Genomic DNA, 20,852 nt, shown 5'->3' with positions numbered 1-20,852 from the left:
CTTCAAAGATTTCACATCCCTTCAGAGAGACACAAAACACCTTTACCGATAGTTAGAATGAATGCAAGTCAGACAGGGTTATGGGACTCAAGAATGAGAAGTGGTTGTTTCCAGCAGAAGGATAATGACAAATTCTGTGGAGGAGGCAAGGATTTACACCTTGGTTAGAGCTGGGCAAGCAGGAGAGATAAGGAGAAACAGATGTCTAGACAGAGTGGAATTCTGTTTTTGTTTTTGTTTTTGTTTTGTTTTGTTTTTCACTTTCTTTCACAGCACTCCAATCTTCTGCCCAGCACATATTATGATTTGTACCTGCATGCATGTTCATTGGGTAATTGTGGGTTCAATGCCTCCATTTTCTTCTGGTAGACTGTCCCCTCCCTAATGGAGGGATGTGTGTCTGTTTCACTCACCACCATATATGCACGCGGTATGGAGCACAATGGCTGGAACACACTGATTGTTCTGCAAATGTTTATTGCTGAGAGAGTGGATAAGAGCCTAGGCTTCCGTGTGGTTTTGTCCTAACCCAAGATTAGTTTTGCAATCTTGGGTCCTATCTTTAGGCTTCTATTTCCTCCTAGTAAAAGAGTAATAATAGTTCTTTCCATATAAGATTGAATTAGAATTAAATAGAATAATGGATATCAATAAATTATAGCTTTTATTAATTTGATAGGAAGAGGCAGTGAGATGACGCCATGGCATGCTAATATGATAGTCTTGTTGGTGATAAGTCTAACCTTGTCTAAATTTTTTTTCCCCTGTAACTGCACAGGCTCACCAGGCAAGGCAATGTGGCCAGTTCAATTTAAACAAAGTATTTTTACCTGCTCTTTGCTCCTTTTGGACCAGATGACCAGGAGTGCTTCCTTTGACCAATTCCATCACCTCATCTCTGGAGCAGCACTAATGGAACAGCTGTTCCTGTTTCCCCAAACTGTCCTGATGGTCAATGGAACAGCACATGTGAAAGCAATGTGTGATAGGTCTGTAATGGGTCAAGCCTGTGTCACAGGTTTCAGAGTCCCAAGCTCCAAATTCTTGAATACCTAATAATTAACAGACAAAATGAGCTGTGCCTATCTATATAAGAAATAACTTCTTGTGGGACGCCTGGGTGGCTCAGTGGTTGAGCGTTTGCCTTTGGCTCAGGTTGTAAGCCTGGGATCCTGGGATCAAGTCCCCCATCAGGCTCCCCAATAGGGAGCCTGCCCCTCCCTCTGCCTATGTCTCTGCCTCTCTCTATGTCTCTCATGAATAAATAAATAAAATCTTAAAAAAAAAAAGAAGGAAAAAGAACTTGTTATGAGATAAAATGGGTGGGCCCTGTAGTCACCGAATTTGGATTCCGCTCTGGCTCTGGCTCTGTCTCTGCCATGCATGTTGGGTAATCTTGGACTTGTTACTTCACCCTTCTGACCTGGGGGTATGGTTCTTCACCTTGTTAGTCATTGGGATTGTACCCAGAGTCCGGGCCCACTGTAGGAAGTGAAGAAAAATCCCAGCTGGTGATGCCATGATCAGGCCAGGTCCCTGCACATGAATCTCTGGTGCCAAAGAAGAGGGGGTTAGGGAAAGGAGAAAGTGTACAGATTGAGAACACGTCCCTGTCAGCTATTATGTAGGCTAATATTTCCTCTGAAGTTGAGGTGTAGGTAGCACCAGGTGAGTTCCGACCTCCTAGCAGTAGCTCTTCTATCATACAATGCTATTCCTCCTCATTGGGAAACGGTCAAGGGGCTCTGAAGAAATAGTCTTAATTTTTGTTGTTGTTGCCAAATCTGATTTTATTTTATTTTTTCTCAAATCAAATCCCCCTCATACTGGGTTTTAATAGAGTCAGGCAGAAGGTGCCAAATTTTAGCAAAAGCAAAACAAAACCAAGCAAAAACAGACACAAGAGCAAAAAATTACAAGAAATTAAGAGGGTTTTATCCATTATTTTGTTTACCCATGAATGGAGAGAAAGTGTCTTTCATGGCTTTTATCAGCAGAACTCCTCAGTTTGGCAGGAATATGATTGAGAACTGTAATCTCCAGAAGTCCAAATGTTTGTTACTCCCCCTACTAAATTTTCAGGAACATTTATTGAGTACAAGGACAATGTAGTGACATGTGGGCCTTAGATTATAGACTAAAGGGGGAAGCTACCCCCCCATGGAGCCCATATCAAACAAAGGCACCTATGCTCTGCATTTTGAGGCTGGAACTTGGGACATGTACGTGAGATACATCTTATTTTATGTATTTCAAAAACACTCAGGAATAGATAACATCGAACATTTATAGAGGCAGTAACTGAAATTTAGGTTAAGTCACTTTCTCAAAGAAAGTCATCAGATCATCATAATGCCTTCAACACTATTTTGGAGGCCAGTTTCCCAGGCCCAAAATCTTGATTGCTCAAATACAGAAGATCCTTCATTATTTGGGAGTAAATTAGTACTCCATCCAGTACTTCTCAGGTAAACAAAGGGCACAGAGGGGCCTGTGGGGAGAAAGAAAGAGGGAATCCTGTGTGCTGGGAAGGTGTCAGTGAAGAGATGGTGGTGTTAGTTTGCATTTGAATGGATTCTAGGATAGATGACCTTTGACTTATCAGACATCCTGAATGACCAATAACTTTTCCCCTAATTGGTCTAGATCCACTGAACAAAGTGTTAATGCTATGACTTCATCTTTATGAAAGCAAAATCTTTAGTAATTAGAACTGGTTGTGGGAAAGTTGCAGAATTCATTTATTCATTTATTCAACAAAAATTACTGAATATCCTTCATGTCCGGGATAAGCACTGCAAGAACATTAATGAAATTAGAAGACACCTGCCCTCTAGATTTTATAATTTGTCTAAGAAAAACACAGACATGGAAACAAATGCCATTGTAGCATGGCATAGGAGGTCCAGAAGTCACAGAACACCAACATAATAAAAGACAAGTTCCCTGTTCTTAAGGGAACTTACATGCTACTACCACTACTACTAAATGTCCTACTAATTTAAATACTACTAATACTATTAAATACATAAATTTACTACTAATTTATGCGTGACATTCTTCAACGTGCCCTATTCTCAGTTAATCCTTATAACCACTCTAGGAAGTAGATGCCAATATTATCCCATTTTAGACAGGATGAAACTGAAACACAGCAAGCTGAAAGGGAGTCTAAAGTGACTTACACAGAAAAGATGGGACTTGAGAGTCCATGCTCTTAACCACTGCACCACACCACATAGGCATTAAAAAAAATTACCCTCTTTGATACTGAAAAATCTCAAGACATATCTCTAGGAGGTTTGACATAGGAACAAAGGCTACCACCAAGTGAAGTTTCCTACAATTCCCAGCAGCAGTTTGCCTTTGGCCTTTCCTGTTTCCTTGACACTGCTCTCCAGCTTGTCCTTTGGAGATGAAAGTTAAAGGAGCTCCCTCGGCCTTTAATTATTGATACTGACAAATAATTAATCATTAGCTCTGTGGTTTCTAGGAATTTATAAGAAAAGCTATCTTGCATAAGGCATATTTTATCTTCCAACCTAATAACTTTACCTGCCACATATTTTCCCATCTATAGAAGTGGGATACACATCAGGGAATGATTTCAAAATAATCTATCAGCAGGGTAATAGAAAGGGGGATGATGGTAGCACAGAGAAAACAAGAGTGGCCACAAGTTGTTGATTATTTTCACTTGGTGATGGTTACACAAGAGCACATTCTATTAATCATTAATCTTCTGCATTAATATTCTATTAATTTATGTGTATGTCTAAAATTTCATGTAATTCAATGCTGGAAATATAAAGTAAGCCCCTTTAAAGATAAGCTGAGATAAATCTTGGAAAATCAGTCCTGCTTTGTGACTTTAAAGTAAAAATATGAAATGTTACAGCTACAAGAACAGTGGCCACTATAATTCCCAACAACACCTACACAAACAATTATCAGTGATCTCCTACAAGAGGTTAAAATGTATGTGAAGGCATGTTGCAAAGTATACAGCACTAAATGAGCGCTTCTCACCTTTACCCATTTAAGAAGTCACTTAAGGAGAGTTTTAATACTGTAAATGTTCCTTCGCTGGGAAGAGATCTTGACTAACACGGGCTAGGGTGAGTCTCAGACATCTGTGCATTGAAAAAATAAACAAAACAAAAACAAACAAGAAACCCTGCACAGGGCTGAGAACCTCTCAGTAAGAAAACTGTTGCCATTATTAAACAAATAACATTGGATACTTCCAGGAGGCATTTACTTGGTAGGCTGAAGAAAGACTAAAAGAAAACAGCAAGAACAGTACCAAAGGATACTTCTTGGTCATTTGACTAATTTATTACTGGGACTTAAAAATCAGAGGCCACATCTTGACAAATATCTCATTTGCTTAGAAGAATGTGGGACTCTCATTAAGCATTTAAAGAGAGACAGATGAGGAGGATTATAAAGGTATGGGCAGTGGCTGTCTACTAGCTAGAGATCATTCATGGCTTGAGAATACTTTTAGGTCATAGGATTTAGTTCACGAACCCATCCAGGAGAATAAAAGCTCACACAACTCATCCATTGCTAAGGTACAAACCACTCCTGTTATACTCAGACCCCTGAAGCTCTGAGAGGTTTCAAATGGGTTTTGTTTGAGGTTCATATAACCTGGTGATTCCCTGATCATATGAAAAGCCTATTAGACCATGATGTTTTGGAGTAAAACCCAAACACAAAATAAAAGTATATTCTAGAGATCTCTAAGTGGTTCCACTGTGCATCCAAATTTGAGGACCATGAACATAAACTTTTCTTTGATGAACCAATCTGAAACCACAGCTGCAAAAAAGAGCTCCTCCTTCCTCATTAGCCAAGGTTGTCCCCTGCTCTGGCCCATGTTTCTCCTGATTTCTCAGTGCAGATTAAACCTACACTTCTCTTCATCCCACACTGTACCTCATCTGTATTCTCACCTGCTGATTTGTTCTAGGCTAATCTTCTCACTTTACAACTTCAATCACGTCATTACCTTGCTCAAAAATTTCTAATGAACACCACTCTGACCAGGAGCTTTGTAACCAAAATACAGTTATTACCTGGGACCTTACAGAAAGGTATAATTCCAGTCCCCATCTGGGTCTCCTGAATTAGAATCTATATTTACTAAGATCCCCGGGGGTTTGTATGACCATTTAAGTTTGAGAAGTATCATTCTAGAGCACCATTCTCCAAAGTATATTTTAAAGGACATTTTCAAGGACAAGAGAGTTTCCTGCCTGGATTCAAAGTTGCACCATTCTCTCTCTTTACAGGACCTCTGTCCATTCAAAAAGTAGTCATCGAGTGACATCAATGCCTCATCTCTGTGTGGGGTTTAGAGGATCCAGTAGTGAAGATGACAGAAAGGGTCCCTGCATTCATGGACTTATAGCAAGGACAATACTGGCATGGAAAGATAAGTATGGGGTACCATAAAGGGGTATGTGCAAGATGCTCTGGGATGATCTAGTTAATGGGATGAATTGGCAACATCTCAGAGATATGGAAAATGAGAACAGCATTCCTGGGGGAATGCAGGTTCCTGTGGATGCACGGGGTCAAAACAGAAGGGGCATCTGAATACAGTATGAGCTTCACGCACAACAGGTGCAAAGGCTCAGAGCAACTGTGGAAATGCTTGTGAGGCTGTGCTCTAGGCATTTTCCATATAGGTAGGTGTGACTATTAACCCTGTTTTATAAACAAGAAAACTGAGGCACAGAGAGATGAAGTATGTATCCCCATCACAGAGCAAACTTTGAAACTCAACCCTGTCCATCTGGCTCCAGAGTCTATGATTTTAGCCATCACACTCTACAGCTATTGACCTGGAAAAACACAATGCATTGAAGAAGCTGAAAAACAGGTCATATGTTTAGAGTTCAAACTGTGTTTGTACATGGATCTATTTTTATTAATCATGAAAAGGAAACTGCATTACCATTCAGGGGTAGCTACTTACAACTCACATTTTTGGGGACCATGCCATAGTTACTGAATCAAAATTTCTAGCTATGGAGCTGAAAATCTGCATTTTAGTAATGCTTCCAGGTGATGTGGCAACAATAAAGTCTGAGAACCACAGGTTTAGAGGTACAATTTCCTTCAGTATTCTCCTTCCTCTCATAGTCACCCTAATTAACCCATGGTTATTTAATAATATATTGGTCCCAAGGTATAAACTAAACATGAGGGTAAATAGGATTGAAATGGAAAGTTGGAATAAATCTGAAAATTGAATCTTTGCTCCTCCAGGTCCCCTGGCTGCCAGGCTGTGAAAAGAATTATCTAGGCTTGAAAAATTGGAGGCAAAAAAAAAGACCACAGAGGCTTAGAACTATTTTCATTACGATGCCAACCATTTAAATAACTAATTGAATCTCTGAAAATTGAAGTAAAATTTAAAATTGCTAGAAGAGCAATTATTTCACATGCTCTATGATTCCTCCATCCTTAGCCAGTGCTGGAAGACTCTCAGGCAGCAGAGAATTTTCTTGAATGTCGAATACATGAGCGGTATTGAGCAAGAGCAGTAGCCAAAGTAATCTCTGGCCACTAGGGTGCACTGGCTCAACAAAACTAATAGGCCTCCCTCAGTGTCAGGGGACCCTGACAGCTCCAACACCAATATCTGGCTGCCAGTGGGGTATTATTTTAATTCAGTCTTTCCTTTCTTATAATCACTCAAGAGAGGAATTATGCTAATTTCTCGTGAGGAAGAAACTAAAAGTTAAAGCTGAATCTCAAAACTCCATAATCATAGGTTATTTTGTTTTCTTGCATTTTCCCAATATTTATCTTCATTTATCTTTGAATATTTTTCAAGTACATTACCATTAAAATTCCAAAAGTCAGCCTCCTTAGATGCTGTCTTTCAAATGGTTCAGAGAGATCATAGCTTTTCTGTCCCACTCTGTCTGGAAGTGACATTACTCTGGTTACTGGACAAACCTGGTTCATTCAGTTTACTTACTTTATAGCCCCACTCAGGAAAATGAGTTTGGAAAAGTTTCTGGAAGAGACTGTTATTTTATACCCCAAAGACCAGAAAAATATTCCACTGTAATTGTCAAAGCTCTTTCATATACAAAATATTTATTTTAATGCTATCCATAAGAAAGCTCACTGGATACTATATTAATTCTGTGACAGAAGATCATTAAGAAGATGAAATGGCATGGTTATGAAAGCCTTATGCAGGTTCCCCAGCACTGCAATATAAGACACTGATAATGACAATCTTTTCTATCCATCACTATCCCTTTGCCAATCGCTGGGGGGGAGGCAGGAGGGGCTATCAGGCAAGTCTATATCAATGTTGGTCATAATTTCACATCATACCCTTAATGATGTGTGAGCCAAAGAACATTTGGGGGATCCTAGATGCACAGTGATAGAATTTCCCAAGGAGATGTGTGAATGCTCTCAGTCTCTGGGGCAGGTTCTCTCCTCCCAGGACTGCATCTCTACTTCTTTGCTCCTTCTTCCAGGAGAGGCTAGTACAGCCTTGTCCTGCTTGAGAAGGCATGACTACCCAGAGATGGCAAGGATGGCTGGATGAAACCCAATTTACTCTGGGCACTAGGGTTACAATTCTATGTATCCTTCCTTTTCTGGATTTGCCTTTTCTTACTGTGGTGATGGTAAGATCCACAGGGCCAAGGCTAGGGTAGAAAACTATGGGAGAAGAACCAGATTATTAATTCTAGGTTTTAGATGGCAATGGAGCTTTTGGACCAGGAGTACTTGTATTTCCACTGGGACTAGCTCATCAGAGGGAGTGCAATAAGTATGGAGGGAAAGACCTGTTTTAAGAAAGAGGGTCATTTTACAAAGTGCTCCTGGGTGATTTTTTAGGACTTAGGTATTAAGTATCCTGGATCACTGCCCTCCAATGACACCCAGGTATATAAAGTATCACCATTAATAGTAAAAAAACACAAATCTTCTATTGTCAATTCCTGTGCCTATTCAATGCTTTTTACATATTTATCCTCTTTCTTCCATAAGCTTGTATTTTCAGTGATGTAAGCACAGTACTTAAGGCCCTATAATCTAATATAGATGTCTATAGTCAGACTCCGAGCACACAGGAGCCACAAAGAACCTGTTGGTGATGAGGCTTTATAAGGAACCACATATGAATGGCTATTTAAAACACCACAACAGGGTTCCCAGAGGATGAGCACTCCTGCAATGCATGCCAGTGAAATTACGACATACAGTAACTGAATATGTTTTCCCTGCCCAGTCCTGATAGATCTGGAAATCCAAGACTTCATTTACAAATTTTACCAACCTTGTTTCCCAGGGGGACATGCAAATGGAAAAGAAAGATGCTCCCATTCTATAATCTCTCATTTATTTAGCACTGGGGAAAACAAATCAGGTGCTTAGAAAGTAAAGCAATACAAACTCAATGTACCGACCTGGTTGGCACGACCTCGGGCAGGGTGTCCACTCACTGAAAGCTGTCACAATACAGTCTTTTTTGCAGGGAAGAAGACAAGGGCGTACTGTTTCGGGCCGAGTCGAATCTGGACACCTGTCAATGTGAAGAGACAATATCAATGCCTCCTGGAAGAAGTAAGTGGTTTAGCAGAGAACTGTAGGATTTCAGAACAGAAAACATTGAGGCCCTGTTGTTCGTTTTAAGATGAGGAAGAGAGCCCAAGGGCTCCCAGCCAGGGACAGAGCCAAAGGCAACTTCAGCTCTCTTGACCTAGAGACCAAAATACTTTTCAGTAGTCCAGGAGAAGAGCAATTCCTGAAACTAATGAAAGGAATGCCTTCACAAGAAAGTGTCACCATCAGCATCAATTCAAATGACATTTGACTTATTTTTTTCAGAATGAACATATCCGATATATTTTTTGAAAAGCATTTTATTCAGGGTAATATATCAAATCAGTGATATTCTACAAAAGGAATAGGAAAATACAAGGCAATACATGGACATATTGGGAAACAAAAATCGTTGAAAACCACTTACATATACTCTACGTCTTGGATAATGAACAGAATTTTAGAATACTTAAACAATTGGCAGGTATCTCTTTAGAAAATGTGGATTGATGAGCTGGAGTAAGAAAAATATGACAGATGGCAAATGTCAAATATACTAACTAGCATACTAGCATTAACAAGAGAAACACTCCAGTTCTGGTTTTTTTTTTTTTTTTTTTTTTTTTTTTTGCTGATAATGAATGCTCACACTTGGGAGGAAAATACTACAGTCAATTGATTCAGAATCACTTGGAAGAACTAAAGTCTCAGAAAATGGCAATCAAGCTTTTGTTTGTTTTCTTGCCTACTTACTTGTTTTATGAACACAGAGGGCTAAAACTACATTGATTATCTTCTAAAACAGTGATATGCCAAAAAGAAAAACAGGAAAGCACTCAGCAACATATATTTGCATTTTAAATTCTGTTCCCAAGGAGTTCTTCATAAAGCATATAAATGCAGTGTGGGTAAAACTTCACAGCACGAGCTCTGGTAATAAGTAGGCAGCGCTGCATAAGGGCTTTGGCTACCTTCTTCCATTTATTCCTAATGACAAAATAAGAGGCATTATAACCTTCATTTTCACATGATAAACTAAGGCACTGAAATAATCAGTAATGGACCAAAAGCCACACGGAGACAGACAGACCATTTGAGATAAATTATGATAGAAAAAAAATACCAGTGTAGCAAATTCAGACAATCAGCAGATCTTCTGGAAGGAGAGAATAGAAAACAGAGGAGATGAAATTAATGAAGATATGATGAATTTAAAAACAACACAGAGCTGATGAAAGGATGCCAGTTCAGATGAAAAGTCCAACAATGGTTTACAAAATGACCAACATGCAAACACAGAGGTTGTCCAGTTTTCAAACACCAAGAAAAAGTAAGAGAAGACAATAATGGATGTAGAAGAAGAAGAAGAAAAATTGGTCATCCAAGAATCTGGCTGACATCAGTTCTCATCAATTTAGATAGTTATCAAAATGAAAACATTTTCCTAGTTTCAAAACTTTTAAAACAATATGTAAGCCAAACATGGAAGACTGAACTTGACCGTGGAACAGAATGTACTGGACACCACTCGTGCCACCATCAGGTGAAGACAGAATGGACAAAGCAGGGGTGGGGAGGAGGAGAGGGAGACACAGTGAAGGCTTGGATGTCTTTATCTGACAAAGCAGGTGAGCTAAATATAAATGATCTAAATATAAATGAAAAAAGAATAAAGTTCTAAAAAGATTAATCAAAAGTACTAATGTAACCTACCAACAGAAAACCAATAATCTGGGAATCGAGACAGGAATTAGTGTAAACGAGCTAAGGTTCATTGCTTTTACAAGAGGGAATCAAGGGATGGGCATTTTACTATTTTCTTAACTTCTTAAAAAGCTTTTATTTATTTATTTATTTGAGAGAGAGAGAGAGCATGATGGGGGACAAGAGAGTAGAGGTAGAGGGCGAAGCAGACTCCCTGCTGAGCAGGGACACGGACACCAGCTTCTATACCAGGACCTTGGGATCGACCTGAGCTGAAGGCAGACACTTAACTGATTGAGCCACCCAGGCACCCTGCAATGGGTATTTTAGATTGATAAGTGAAGAGATGTATGAAAGTTGTGTGAAAAATGTATCATTTAGAGTTAAGAGGTAAACAGAAAGGGAGGAGGAAGAAGAATATACACTTGTGCTTGCTTATATTGACATAAAGATACAATGGAAAGAAATAAACTAACATAGTGGCCGCCAGTGGCAGGACAGGAGGTAGAGTGGGTGGGTGGGAGCAGGGCTCTGAGCATCAGGCTTCTCTTTGTTATGTATTATGTATCTCCTTGCATGTTGTTATGATTTGTGAACCATGTGAAGTTTTGCCCAGTAAACACACACACACACACACACAGAGAGAGAGAGAGAGAGAGAGAGAGAGGAGAGAGAACACAGAATAACTGTTAAAAAGTGGCTGTGGTTGTGTTTGAGATGTAGGATACTAAATGCAGCAGGAGATAGATGGGACCTATCGGTTGCCATCATTAATCTCTCTGTATTATTTTACTTCTTTTATGGAGTGTATAAAAGTTGGATAAAAATAAGGTGAAAAGGAGGCACCTGGGTGGCTCAGTCAATTAAGGGTCTCCTTTCAGCTCAGGTCATTATCCCGGGGTCCTGGGATCAAGCCCCGAAACAGGCTCCCTGATTAGCAGGGAGTCTGCTCCTCCCTCTCCCTCTGCCACTCCCCACTGCTTGGGCTCTGTCTCCCAAGTAAATAAATACAATTAAAAAAAAAAATAAGTTGAAATGGGAAGTGTATGTACTCAGAGAAAAAGAATGCTCAATAAATTAACTCTTGGTGACATTAATATTAATCATACTTAATATACACAGAAACGCTATCAAAGAGATCAATAAAACAATGGAAAGAAAGAAGAGTGTGTTTGTGAGAATCTAGTGTTACTTAAGCTATTCGGGTAAGGAAAATTTATGTCATACTTTACTAGAGATAGCAAAAAAACGCTAAAATCATTCCCAAGTCCTTTATTCCTACTCTGAGGGCTACTAAAATTAAATTGAGCTGCTGTTTATGGTAACTTGTCTCCAACAGGGCCTGGTGTATGGCTGGAAATGAAAGTGTGACTTGAGCAATACCAGCTTCCTGTGTGCTCAGTGGGGCAGCAGGGTCCCTGCACCAACCAGCCACTTCACATTCACTGGACCTTTGGCAAAATAGCTTAGAAGCATTTATGGCACTGGCTTTAGGCTTTCTGGAGAGGAAGGCTGATCCTGTAGGGATTTTGCTCACTTCAATTAGGAGTAGGTGTTAATCTCTCTTAGGGAAAGGATATTGTCTACTTGATTTACCCTTAATTAGCATCACTCACACTAAATACTTCCTGGGCATAATGTCAGCTTTTCAAAATACAGCCCCTTTCTCTCTGTGTGTTCTTCCCTTAAGACCATAAGAGAGAAACAGTATCATCTCCTCTGTTGCAAAGATCAAGCTCAGGTTATATTGTTTTTATAGAGGCCACTAACCAAGGGCTTTCCTGGAACATGATTTCTGGTCTGATAGGAGCCAAATATTCTCTTGTCAGTGAAAACTGGTTTTTTTTTGGTTCATTTCTTTTGCCAGTAAGGTTGACCCTTTCTCTAGGGGTTCAACTTCTCTTCCCTTCTATTTACATGATGTCTACTCCTTCAAGAATCATCACATTTCTTACTTTCATAAGTTTCTTCTTAGTCTTCAAAAATACTCTCTTTGCCCATTAGCAATAAACATGCCTTCCGTTTCTAAAAACTCTAAGGTTTATTTTCTGTATTGTTGCATTGACATTGACCAAAAAAGGTTTTTCGACAACTTTCATGCTGTTTTCTTGTGTGTGTAGGTCTGTGTGCCTGTGTATGCATGCACAATACATAGACTAATTTTTAATGATGGATTCCATCTTATATCTTCAAAGTGCCATATTTTAAGCTCAGTGTAAATATTTAATAACAGTAAGTGAATGATTGAATAGTATTCAATGTTATTGGAGCCTGAAGACAAAAAAAATCCCTGGGGATATTAGGCTAATTTATCCAGCCATTTCCAAAATAAAATTAAAGCCTTAACACCGGGAAACATATGAATTCACTTTTTAGTTAGTAAACAAAGTATGGCCCCTTGGCTTTTGTCATAATTTATACCTAATTTCACATAACACTCTGATCCAAGATAGGCAGTGCTCTCAATAAAAGGATGAATGTATTTCATTTTGGCACATATATTTCCCTGGACCAGCACTGGAATGTTCCATAACTATTATCTCATTGTCGCCCCACAGCCTTTAGCTCCTTATAAACCCTGTGCTGAAATGCATCAAACTGAGCTACAGAGACCTGCCATTTTCCAGTTATGCCTCCATAATCAAGATGCAGAGACAATGCTCCATTTCTTTGATCAGTACCCTGACCCAGAACCAACATACGTCTCACTCAGCTAGGTGGGGCAAACCTGCCAACTTTGTCAACATTAAACATTTAAACGGAGCCCTGTTTTATTGTATCTCACACAATGCCAGGTGTTTTCACACTAAAGGCAGAAAGTGCCTTATCAGGACTTTTGGAAGGCTTTGAATTGTGTGTTTTTAATCTTTTTTTTTTTTTTTAATTCTTTGTACACTGCAACTGAAAAAAAAAAAAAAACAATGAATAGTGAAACAAGACCAAACAAAACCCCAGAACTATCCCAATAAGCTCTCACTTCTGTTCCCCTTGTGCCCTGGCTGGTTCTCATTTTCTGATATGATCAGTTCTATTACTCAAACAATGGTAACATTCTAACCTATACAATTGCATAGAAACCAAACACCAACCCAGGGAAGCAAGAACTTGCAAGGAACTCTGCCTCCCAGTGCAGTCGGCTTGGAGATAAAGTACATTATATCAGCTCATCCATTCCGTGGAGACATGCTTCTTTCTCTGTACCCTGAAGGCCCCTCCTTCTTTAGGATGTTCCCTCCTCCTTTTCTGTTTCCACTCCCACCCTGAGGACTTCACAAATGGCAGGGAATCTTTCTCCACTGCCATAGCTTTCACATAAAAAGAACCAAAAATATATATATTTTTTGAAAGGGCAGAGCAAAGGATATTTTCTACTGCTAATAGTTTCATTATCTCACTATGTGCTTCATGGACACTAGCTATTAACTTCTTAGTTCAATTAATCTCCTTAACCTATAAATTTTTAATTAATTTTCCTAAAGTCAATTCAGGCGCCTCATATTTAGCAGAGTTGTTTGACTACATACAGTAAGAATTCAGTCTCCAGCCTCATTAGCAGTGTAAAAAGTAATTAGCAATATCTGTGTGTTTGTGTGTGTGTGTGTGTGTGTGTGTGTGTTAAGACATCTGTGCAACTCATTTTTCTGTGACGGTAAACTGAGCAAAACTGGATGGTATTCACAATAACAACATTTATGTGCTCGGGCTTTTACAAAGAAAACAACAACAATAAACAAACAAAGAAACAAAAAAAAATCACCTGTCATTTGAAGTAATTATAAGAATAGAAAACAGGCTTCTTGAACATAACGGTCCAAAAAGGCCTTTATGTTACAATTTATTTGGTATCATTCTCAATTCTAATATCCCTTTGCTAAGAAATAAACAAACCATACTCATATCAAGTGGATTTTTCTTGTCCTGATTAAGAGCTGAAAAGTTTTGTGTCAGGGAGAAAATCAGACATCAGGCATACAAAAATTTCACATCATGATAAGGAGTAATAGTTTGCTGCATTTTATGGAGAGTTTACTACTATACCTAAGCCATATTTAATTTTATTTGTATATTCAAGCTAATATTCCATGCATCTTTTTTAAGCAGCTGAAACTTTACATCATAAAAATGAACATTATCAAAGCTGCAATCCTTCCCAAGATAAAAGGAGTTCTCATGTCTGCATAATAGCTTCATAAGCCTTCTAGGATTTTCATAACCAGGTGAAATAGATTTTCACCTGAGCCAGGTGATATGTAAAACATATTGTCCATGTCTGGCTATAACTACCATTGATTCAATCAGTCCATGTAGTGCTACGCACACTGGGCAAGTTGCAAAACACAACTGACATAATTTGGTATTCCACATTTGGTATGTCCACATTGTTCACAGCACAAGCAATGTAGAGTCAGGTCTAACACAGAAATAACATCTACGAATTAATAAGAGTAGCAGGTAATACATATGATCTAGTCATTACTCTTTATGGCAGTCCCCTTTGCCAAAATGTATGATGGTAAATAAAGTAATTTTTCTTGAACAAAGGATAGACATCAGCTTTTCTCAGTACTCTGCAATTCATATCCAACCCTGGTTGAACCCTATAGGCTTCCTACACATAAATCTAGTTCATTCATGAATTCCCTTTTTTTTTTTTTTTAAAGATTTTATTTGACACAGAGAGAGAGAGAAAGTTAGAGAAAGAGAACACAAGCAGGGGGAAGGGCAGAGGGAAAGGAGAAACAGGCTTCCCACTGAGCAGGGAGTCTGATATGGAGCTCAATTCCAGAACCCTGGGATCATGATCTGAGCTGAAGGCAGATGCTTAACCAACTGCACCACCCAGGTGCCCCTCATTCATGAATTCCGAGGTCATTTATGGTACACTAAATGCCAGACATTGTGCTTAAGTCTGGGTTTGCAGCAATTAAGAACATCCAACTCCAGCCCTCTAGAAAGCCACCCTTGGAGGAGAGAGAGATGAGGTCTCCTGGACTGTGCTTCAATTCAAGTCATATCATCTTCACTTGCATTTGCAGAACGATCTGCACATCGGACCTTCCAACATGTGTATCTGGTCAGTCTGCACTACTTTGCCATCAGCCGTTCACTTCTCTTAACTAGCTCCTATGCCTTTCCTTACACAGCTTTTGTAGTTTCCACACCAGCGTGGATAAGGCCCAGAGCCTAGTATCAAGGTGCCCCAAGGTGAAATCAATCAGCTGTTTGAGTTGCCCAGGACAGCAACACAAATTGGATTAAATTAGGTGGAAGAGCAAACGTTGCCAGGAAGGGTGGGGCATACTTAGCCGGACAGGACCAGGGCCTGATGCTGCCAAGGACATGTTCTGCTTTAGTTTCTGTTTCTTTCTGAGCATCACTTCCACTGTCCTTGCCTGCTTTTTCTTCCAGGACCATGTCTGGGGCAACTGTCAATTCGTATACTTAGAGCCTCATGAATAGAAAGAAGAGAGGGTTTCGTTTTCCCAACTGGGAAATTCCTGGGGCAGAGCTCTAAGTTGCCTTGTTTGTGATACTAGACAAAACACCCTGAGCATGTGCATCCTGGTGATGTATCACTGCTGTGGGGGGAGGGGGGGCGGTAGGGGGAGGGACGCAGTGAGGGGAGGTTTCTACAATAAGGAGGAGACTAGTTGAAACACATCCACTAGGAAATCAGCACAGACAGGACAGTTACCCAGTCACTGTATACTTCCTAGGTCCCTTACATCTTCTTTTCCATGAGGCTTCCCACAAGGACAGAGGAAAAGCCGTGTCTCCTCAATTGGTCAAGAGATAAAACTCCCACAGCTGAGTTTCTGCTTGATTACTCCTTTTCCCCTATCACTTGCAACTGACTCTGACCCTTTTTGATCTCTATAACCTAGTTCCCATGTCCAAATTATCCTACTGATTTTTTTGTCTTGTTTTGTAATTTATATCTTCAGGGACGCCTGGGTGGCTCAGAGGTTGGCTGTTTGCCTTTAGCCCAGGGTGTAATCCCGGAGTTCCAGGATAGAGTCCCACATCAGGCTCCTTGCATGGAGCCTGCTTCTCCCTCTGCCTATGTCTCTGCCTCTCTCTGTGTGTCTCTCATGAATAAATAAATACAATCTTTAAAAGAAATTATATCTTAATGTGCAGAGTCTAACATGTATGAGATTGCAACCTAGTTACAGGCATGAACAGGCATAAAAGATCAATGGAACCTAACAAAAATGTACCACAACCCCATACTTTCAAAGTGGAGGATGTACCTTCACATTGTCCTAGTCCTTACATGATCTAAAAAAAGCCAAAAATACTGAGACAAGGTTGAGAAAATGTTTGATTACTTAAACGGATTCAGTATTTGTGGGCCACGTTTACTTTCCATGAACTAATGCATGTACTGTAACTTTACTAATGATCCATATTATAACAGTTTCTACCTTTGTTTCTGAGAGAGATTTTCTAGTCTTTAAGACTCAAAAGAAACAACACTTTTTCCCTCTAGCATACACTGAAGCATATTCGTTGCTTGATAAATGTTTTTGACTAAAAATACTCAACTATCCAATAATCATACGCATTTTTCAATAAATTATCGGTGATACCTTTTTGTCATCACTTGTCCCACGTGACTCTTGACACAGAAGACCCTCCGCGTCTGAATGCCCACACCACAGGTAGCCTCTCCATTCCAGCCAATGGTTGCATTAAGGGCAGTTACCAATGTGTCTTCAGAACAGGGGCCCCAAGGCAATGTCTCCCAGTAGAGCTGCATACAGGAATGGTCATTGCATGAACGATACTCTTGGAGGGCCTGACTAGGAGGACATGGTTTTCCACCTGCGAAAATCAAAAAAAAAAAAAAAAAAAAAGACATAGTTGTTGCTGTTTGTTATTACCATGTTTCTGTCATTTTGTCGTTCTTAATTTTGTTATTTTTGCTGTTTTAATGGTCCAAAAAAATGGTGTTTTTGATACAGGATTCCAAAGGCCTGAGCCTCTGTACCTTTCTGCCCACTCTGGGGCCATGGTCCTTTTGTCCTGAGTAACAATCTAAGGACAATATATTTCACTTTTCCCTCTTAAGTAATAGGCAGCAGCACATATTGATTAAATCAAAACTCAAATCAACAACAATAAAACCAGATTCTATTTCCCACCTTCAGATCATGTATCTCTGCGATAAACTCCAAATAAATCTGCTTTTATTTTAGTAACATGATGACTACATAAATTAGCCAGTTACATGTAGTAGCCCATGACCTTGAAGTGATATTAGGTCAAACATATGCATTTATACTCACATTACCTATATATGGCACCTTTTTCCTAAGACAGCATTATTTTTCTCAGAGAATCATTTTAAGACAGCCATCCTCCATCAACCAATACATTCTACTGCAATTTGAGAAGTCCAGAAGTATTTCTTAAAGTTTGGCAGAAGAGAGCCCAGCCTTAAACTCTGAAATAATATCTGACAATGTGTTATCCACTGGCAGGGAAACCAGACAGATGTGCATCCTTACACTCTTGGGTGAGTCAGACAATCAAATTTCATTACTGTCTTTTCTTTCATATTTTTATATCCATGTAAAACTGGCATTTATCTAAAGTATTGATTTTTCCCCCACTCTTCCACCCTATGATGTTTTATTCAGTGGGCCAAATGCTCAAAAAGATTTGTGACCTTGGTTTTGTTATTCTTGTTATTTTTTCCCATTAAATTCTACTGACTTTTTTCTCCTTCCAGAAATATAAAAGACAAGAGTGGGAAGCAACTGCACTTTAAGAATATGAAAATCTTCATTCATCTTGACCCTGGCCCCATTTTTCAGGATCACAGAACAGAATCTTGTTTCAAAAGGAGCTCCTCACAGCCAGGGGCCACACCCCCTGCTGTTCTAACTGAGCCATAGGCAGAGGAAGCCAAGGGAGAGCCTGAAAGAAAGGACATGCGCGTTTGGGGACAGAGACCATCACTGTAAATGATAGAAACAGCTGCTCCTCCAATTTGTTCTGATGTCACCCGTTTACATTTCCATAGCACATTTTAGCTCCTTCAAAGCCATTTTCAGAGCCTTCATCTTCTTCCCTCTCACAACATGCCAGCATGACAGAACAGGAAATCAGGCCGATATTAGTGGCAGTTCCTGGTTAAGAGCCATGTCTCTTGATTTCTAATTTGGAGCTGTTTTTACCAGATATATTTCAATTATATTCCCAAATGTATGAGCTACCTGAAGCTGGATATGTGTCAATCAAACTTTGTTTTGTTTTTTTTTCCCCTCAAGAAAGTATAATGAAAAATAACATCCATCTGACTGCCATTGCCTATACATGGGGTTGGGCTAAGGCAATTCCTTTAGATATGGGATCCATTCTAGATAAACTAGAGGATTTTAGACAAAAGGCATACATGGAAATGAAACTTAATTCTTATTCAGGCAATAGAGCTATCATCCATATGTGGCTACATCCACAATACGACTTTCTCAACTGCCTACTAGAAAAAATAATAATAATTTAGCAATAGACTCCACTATTGAACCCTTTACTATTACTCACCTTCTCCAGCCAATGCCAGGATAGTCCTTGACCTGGTCTGTTTCCCATCCGAGTTTTTGTTTGAACAAGACTGGGAACAGGATGACCACTCTGTCCATTCACTCAGCACACAATCCATTCGGCAGGGAATTTCACAAGCCATCCTTTCAGGAGGAGGGGATGCTGGGCAGAGACTCCCTGATACATCTTCTCCTGTAATCAACCAGATCGAGACAGATACTGATTAATGCACAATTGAGGACAGTCCAAGGAACATTTAGGTTCGTTGCTTCCTCTATTACTTCAGTTTAGCTGAGAAGACTTCACCCGGTGTCTAAACCAATAAAGTGTGAAAAATGATGGTTTCTTCAGCAATTCATAATATTTATGTCAAGCAAACCTGCCAGGAGATCATTTGGCATTTAGAAAGGTAGATACCACAGCAAAACTCTCATTTGTCAACTTTCGCAGGGACAAAGTGGACTTTTTCCAGGAACAATTTAGCCATGGATGGCTAGAGATAGACATGATTGACGTGCTATTGACAACCATGTATAATAAGTATATGTTTTCCACAAAACAGAGGCCAGAGTAGTCTGTTGGCCCGAAAACCTCAATTTATGTTGAACATTCTATTCGATGCTATAAGGAATTAAATCATTCTAATTACCTATTGGATGCTTTTACCTCCATAAACATAACTTTAAACAAGTTTATCACATGATGATACTTTTGTTCTATTTGTACATAGTGGTAAATAATCCCAAATCACAATGAAAGGGACTTCTGGTTAAAATTATATAATGTGGACACAAAGGTTGAAAGCCCATCTGAAATTTTCCCTAAAATATTTATTATTCCCCCTCTGAATGATCTGATGAACTACTCAAACCAAAATAATTATATATATAAAAGAATGGGGGGTAGTTTTGTTTTACAATGGACAGATGTTAAGACTAAGGGGATCATTTCTAAGTAACTTTTCTCTATCTCTAACTACAATAATTTAAAAAAAAATCCTCTTTTAGGTTATTTACTCACTATTCTTAGAATTCTAGTGTTACTCTTTACAGATAATAGTCCAACTCTCACCATATGCCCTGCTCACAGTCTCCTCATAAAAACAAACAGACATGTAGAATAATAATGTCACTTATAGTTTGAAGTAACAACACATAATGTGGAATGGCATCTATATGAAAGGCGGTTTCGTCTGTGTGACTTTAAGCCCATGGAATTCTCCTGTCATAATATGCTTGACACAAAAAATAACTACAAAGGGGACTAGTTTTTATGGGGCATCTCCTTTGTGCCAGGCACCATCCTCGTAAGAAGCGCTTAGAGACAGATTTAATCCATTTTGTTCTATAGATGAGGAGTCAGCGTTTCTGGAAGGGAAAACTTGCTCAGGGCACACAGGCCTGAGTTGGGAATGAAATTAAAACTTTCTGACTCCAAAACTTCTGCTTTTCCCATTAACCACACTGTGTCTAATTCCAAGGAGATGGATATTCCTTTGCTGAGGAAGTAAATAAAACCAGCCGACAGTGAGCAAGACTGCCTGGAGGAGAAGACAGTACACTGTTAATATCTGCATTCATATTTGCAAATGAGGCCAGGCTCATTGCCCCTGAGGTACAAATAAAACTTTTCAAGCATATTATGAGAAGTAATAGAGATTCTAGCAGATAATCAAGCTGAAAGACCAGTTCCAATCATTCTCTTTTCAGTCTTAATCTATTTTCAGGTTGAGTCCACACTATATGTTACACACATAAACACACGCACACAGATATTCTCTGTCTCTCACACACACACCCCGATACAGCCGAAGGGTAGTGCTTTCCAAGTCCGGAAGCAAGGAGACCAAACAAATGCCCAATCTGCATCTAATCAAAAGTTAATTTCCACATTTGTGAATACTATTAACACAATTCTTATACAAAATACTCTAAAACAGTGTTTTGCAAATGACATTTCTGAGGAATAACAGGGATTAGTGGGGCTCTTACAAAAAAAGTGGG

The 20,852-nt window shown here is 39.3% G+C and overlaps 1 protein-coding gene across 1 annotated transcript in view; it reads right to left on the bottom strand.

Moving 5' to 3' along the window:
* Positions 1-20,852, bottom strand: part of THSD7B (thrombospondin type 1 domain containing 7B) — a 732,294-nt gene that overhangs the window by 376,876 nt on the left and 334,566 nt on the right. Inside the window, exons 7-9 of the mRNA XM_041739265.1 lie at positions 18,850-19,041; positions 16,890-17,124; positions 8,457-8,572 (exon numbers count right to left, since the gene is read on the bottom strand). Of these exons, the coding sequence (XP_041595199.1) occupies positions 8,457-8,572; positions 16,890-17,124; positions 18,850-19,041 (543 nt within the window). The remainder of the gene's footprint in view (positions 1-8,456; positions 8,573-16,889; positions 17,125-18,849; positions 19,042-20,852) is intronic.

This window comes from Vulpes lagopus, chromosome 24 (assembly GCF_018345385.1).
Source record: "Vulpes lagopus strain Blue_001 chromosome 24, ASM1834538v1, whole genome shotgun sequence".
In the NCBI taxonomy this organism is placed as follows: Eukaryota; Metazoa; Chordata; class Mammalia; order Carnivora; family Canidae; genus Vulpes; species Vulpes lagopus.
Note: the sequence above shows the minus strand (reverse complement) of the source record. Positions and strands in the feature narration are given on the sequence as shown.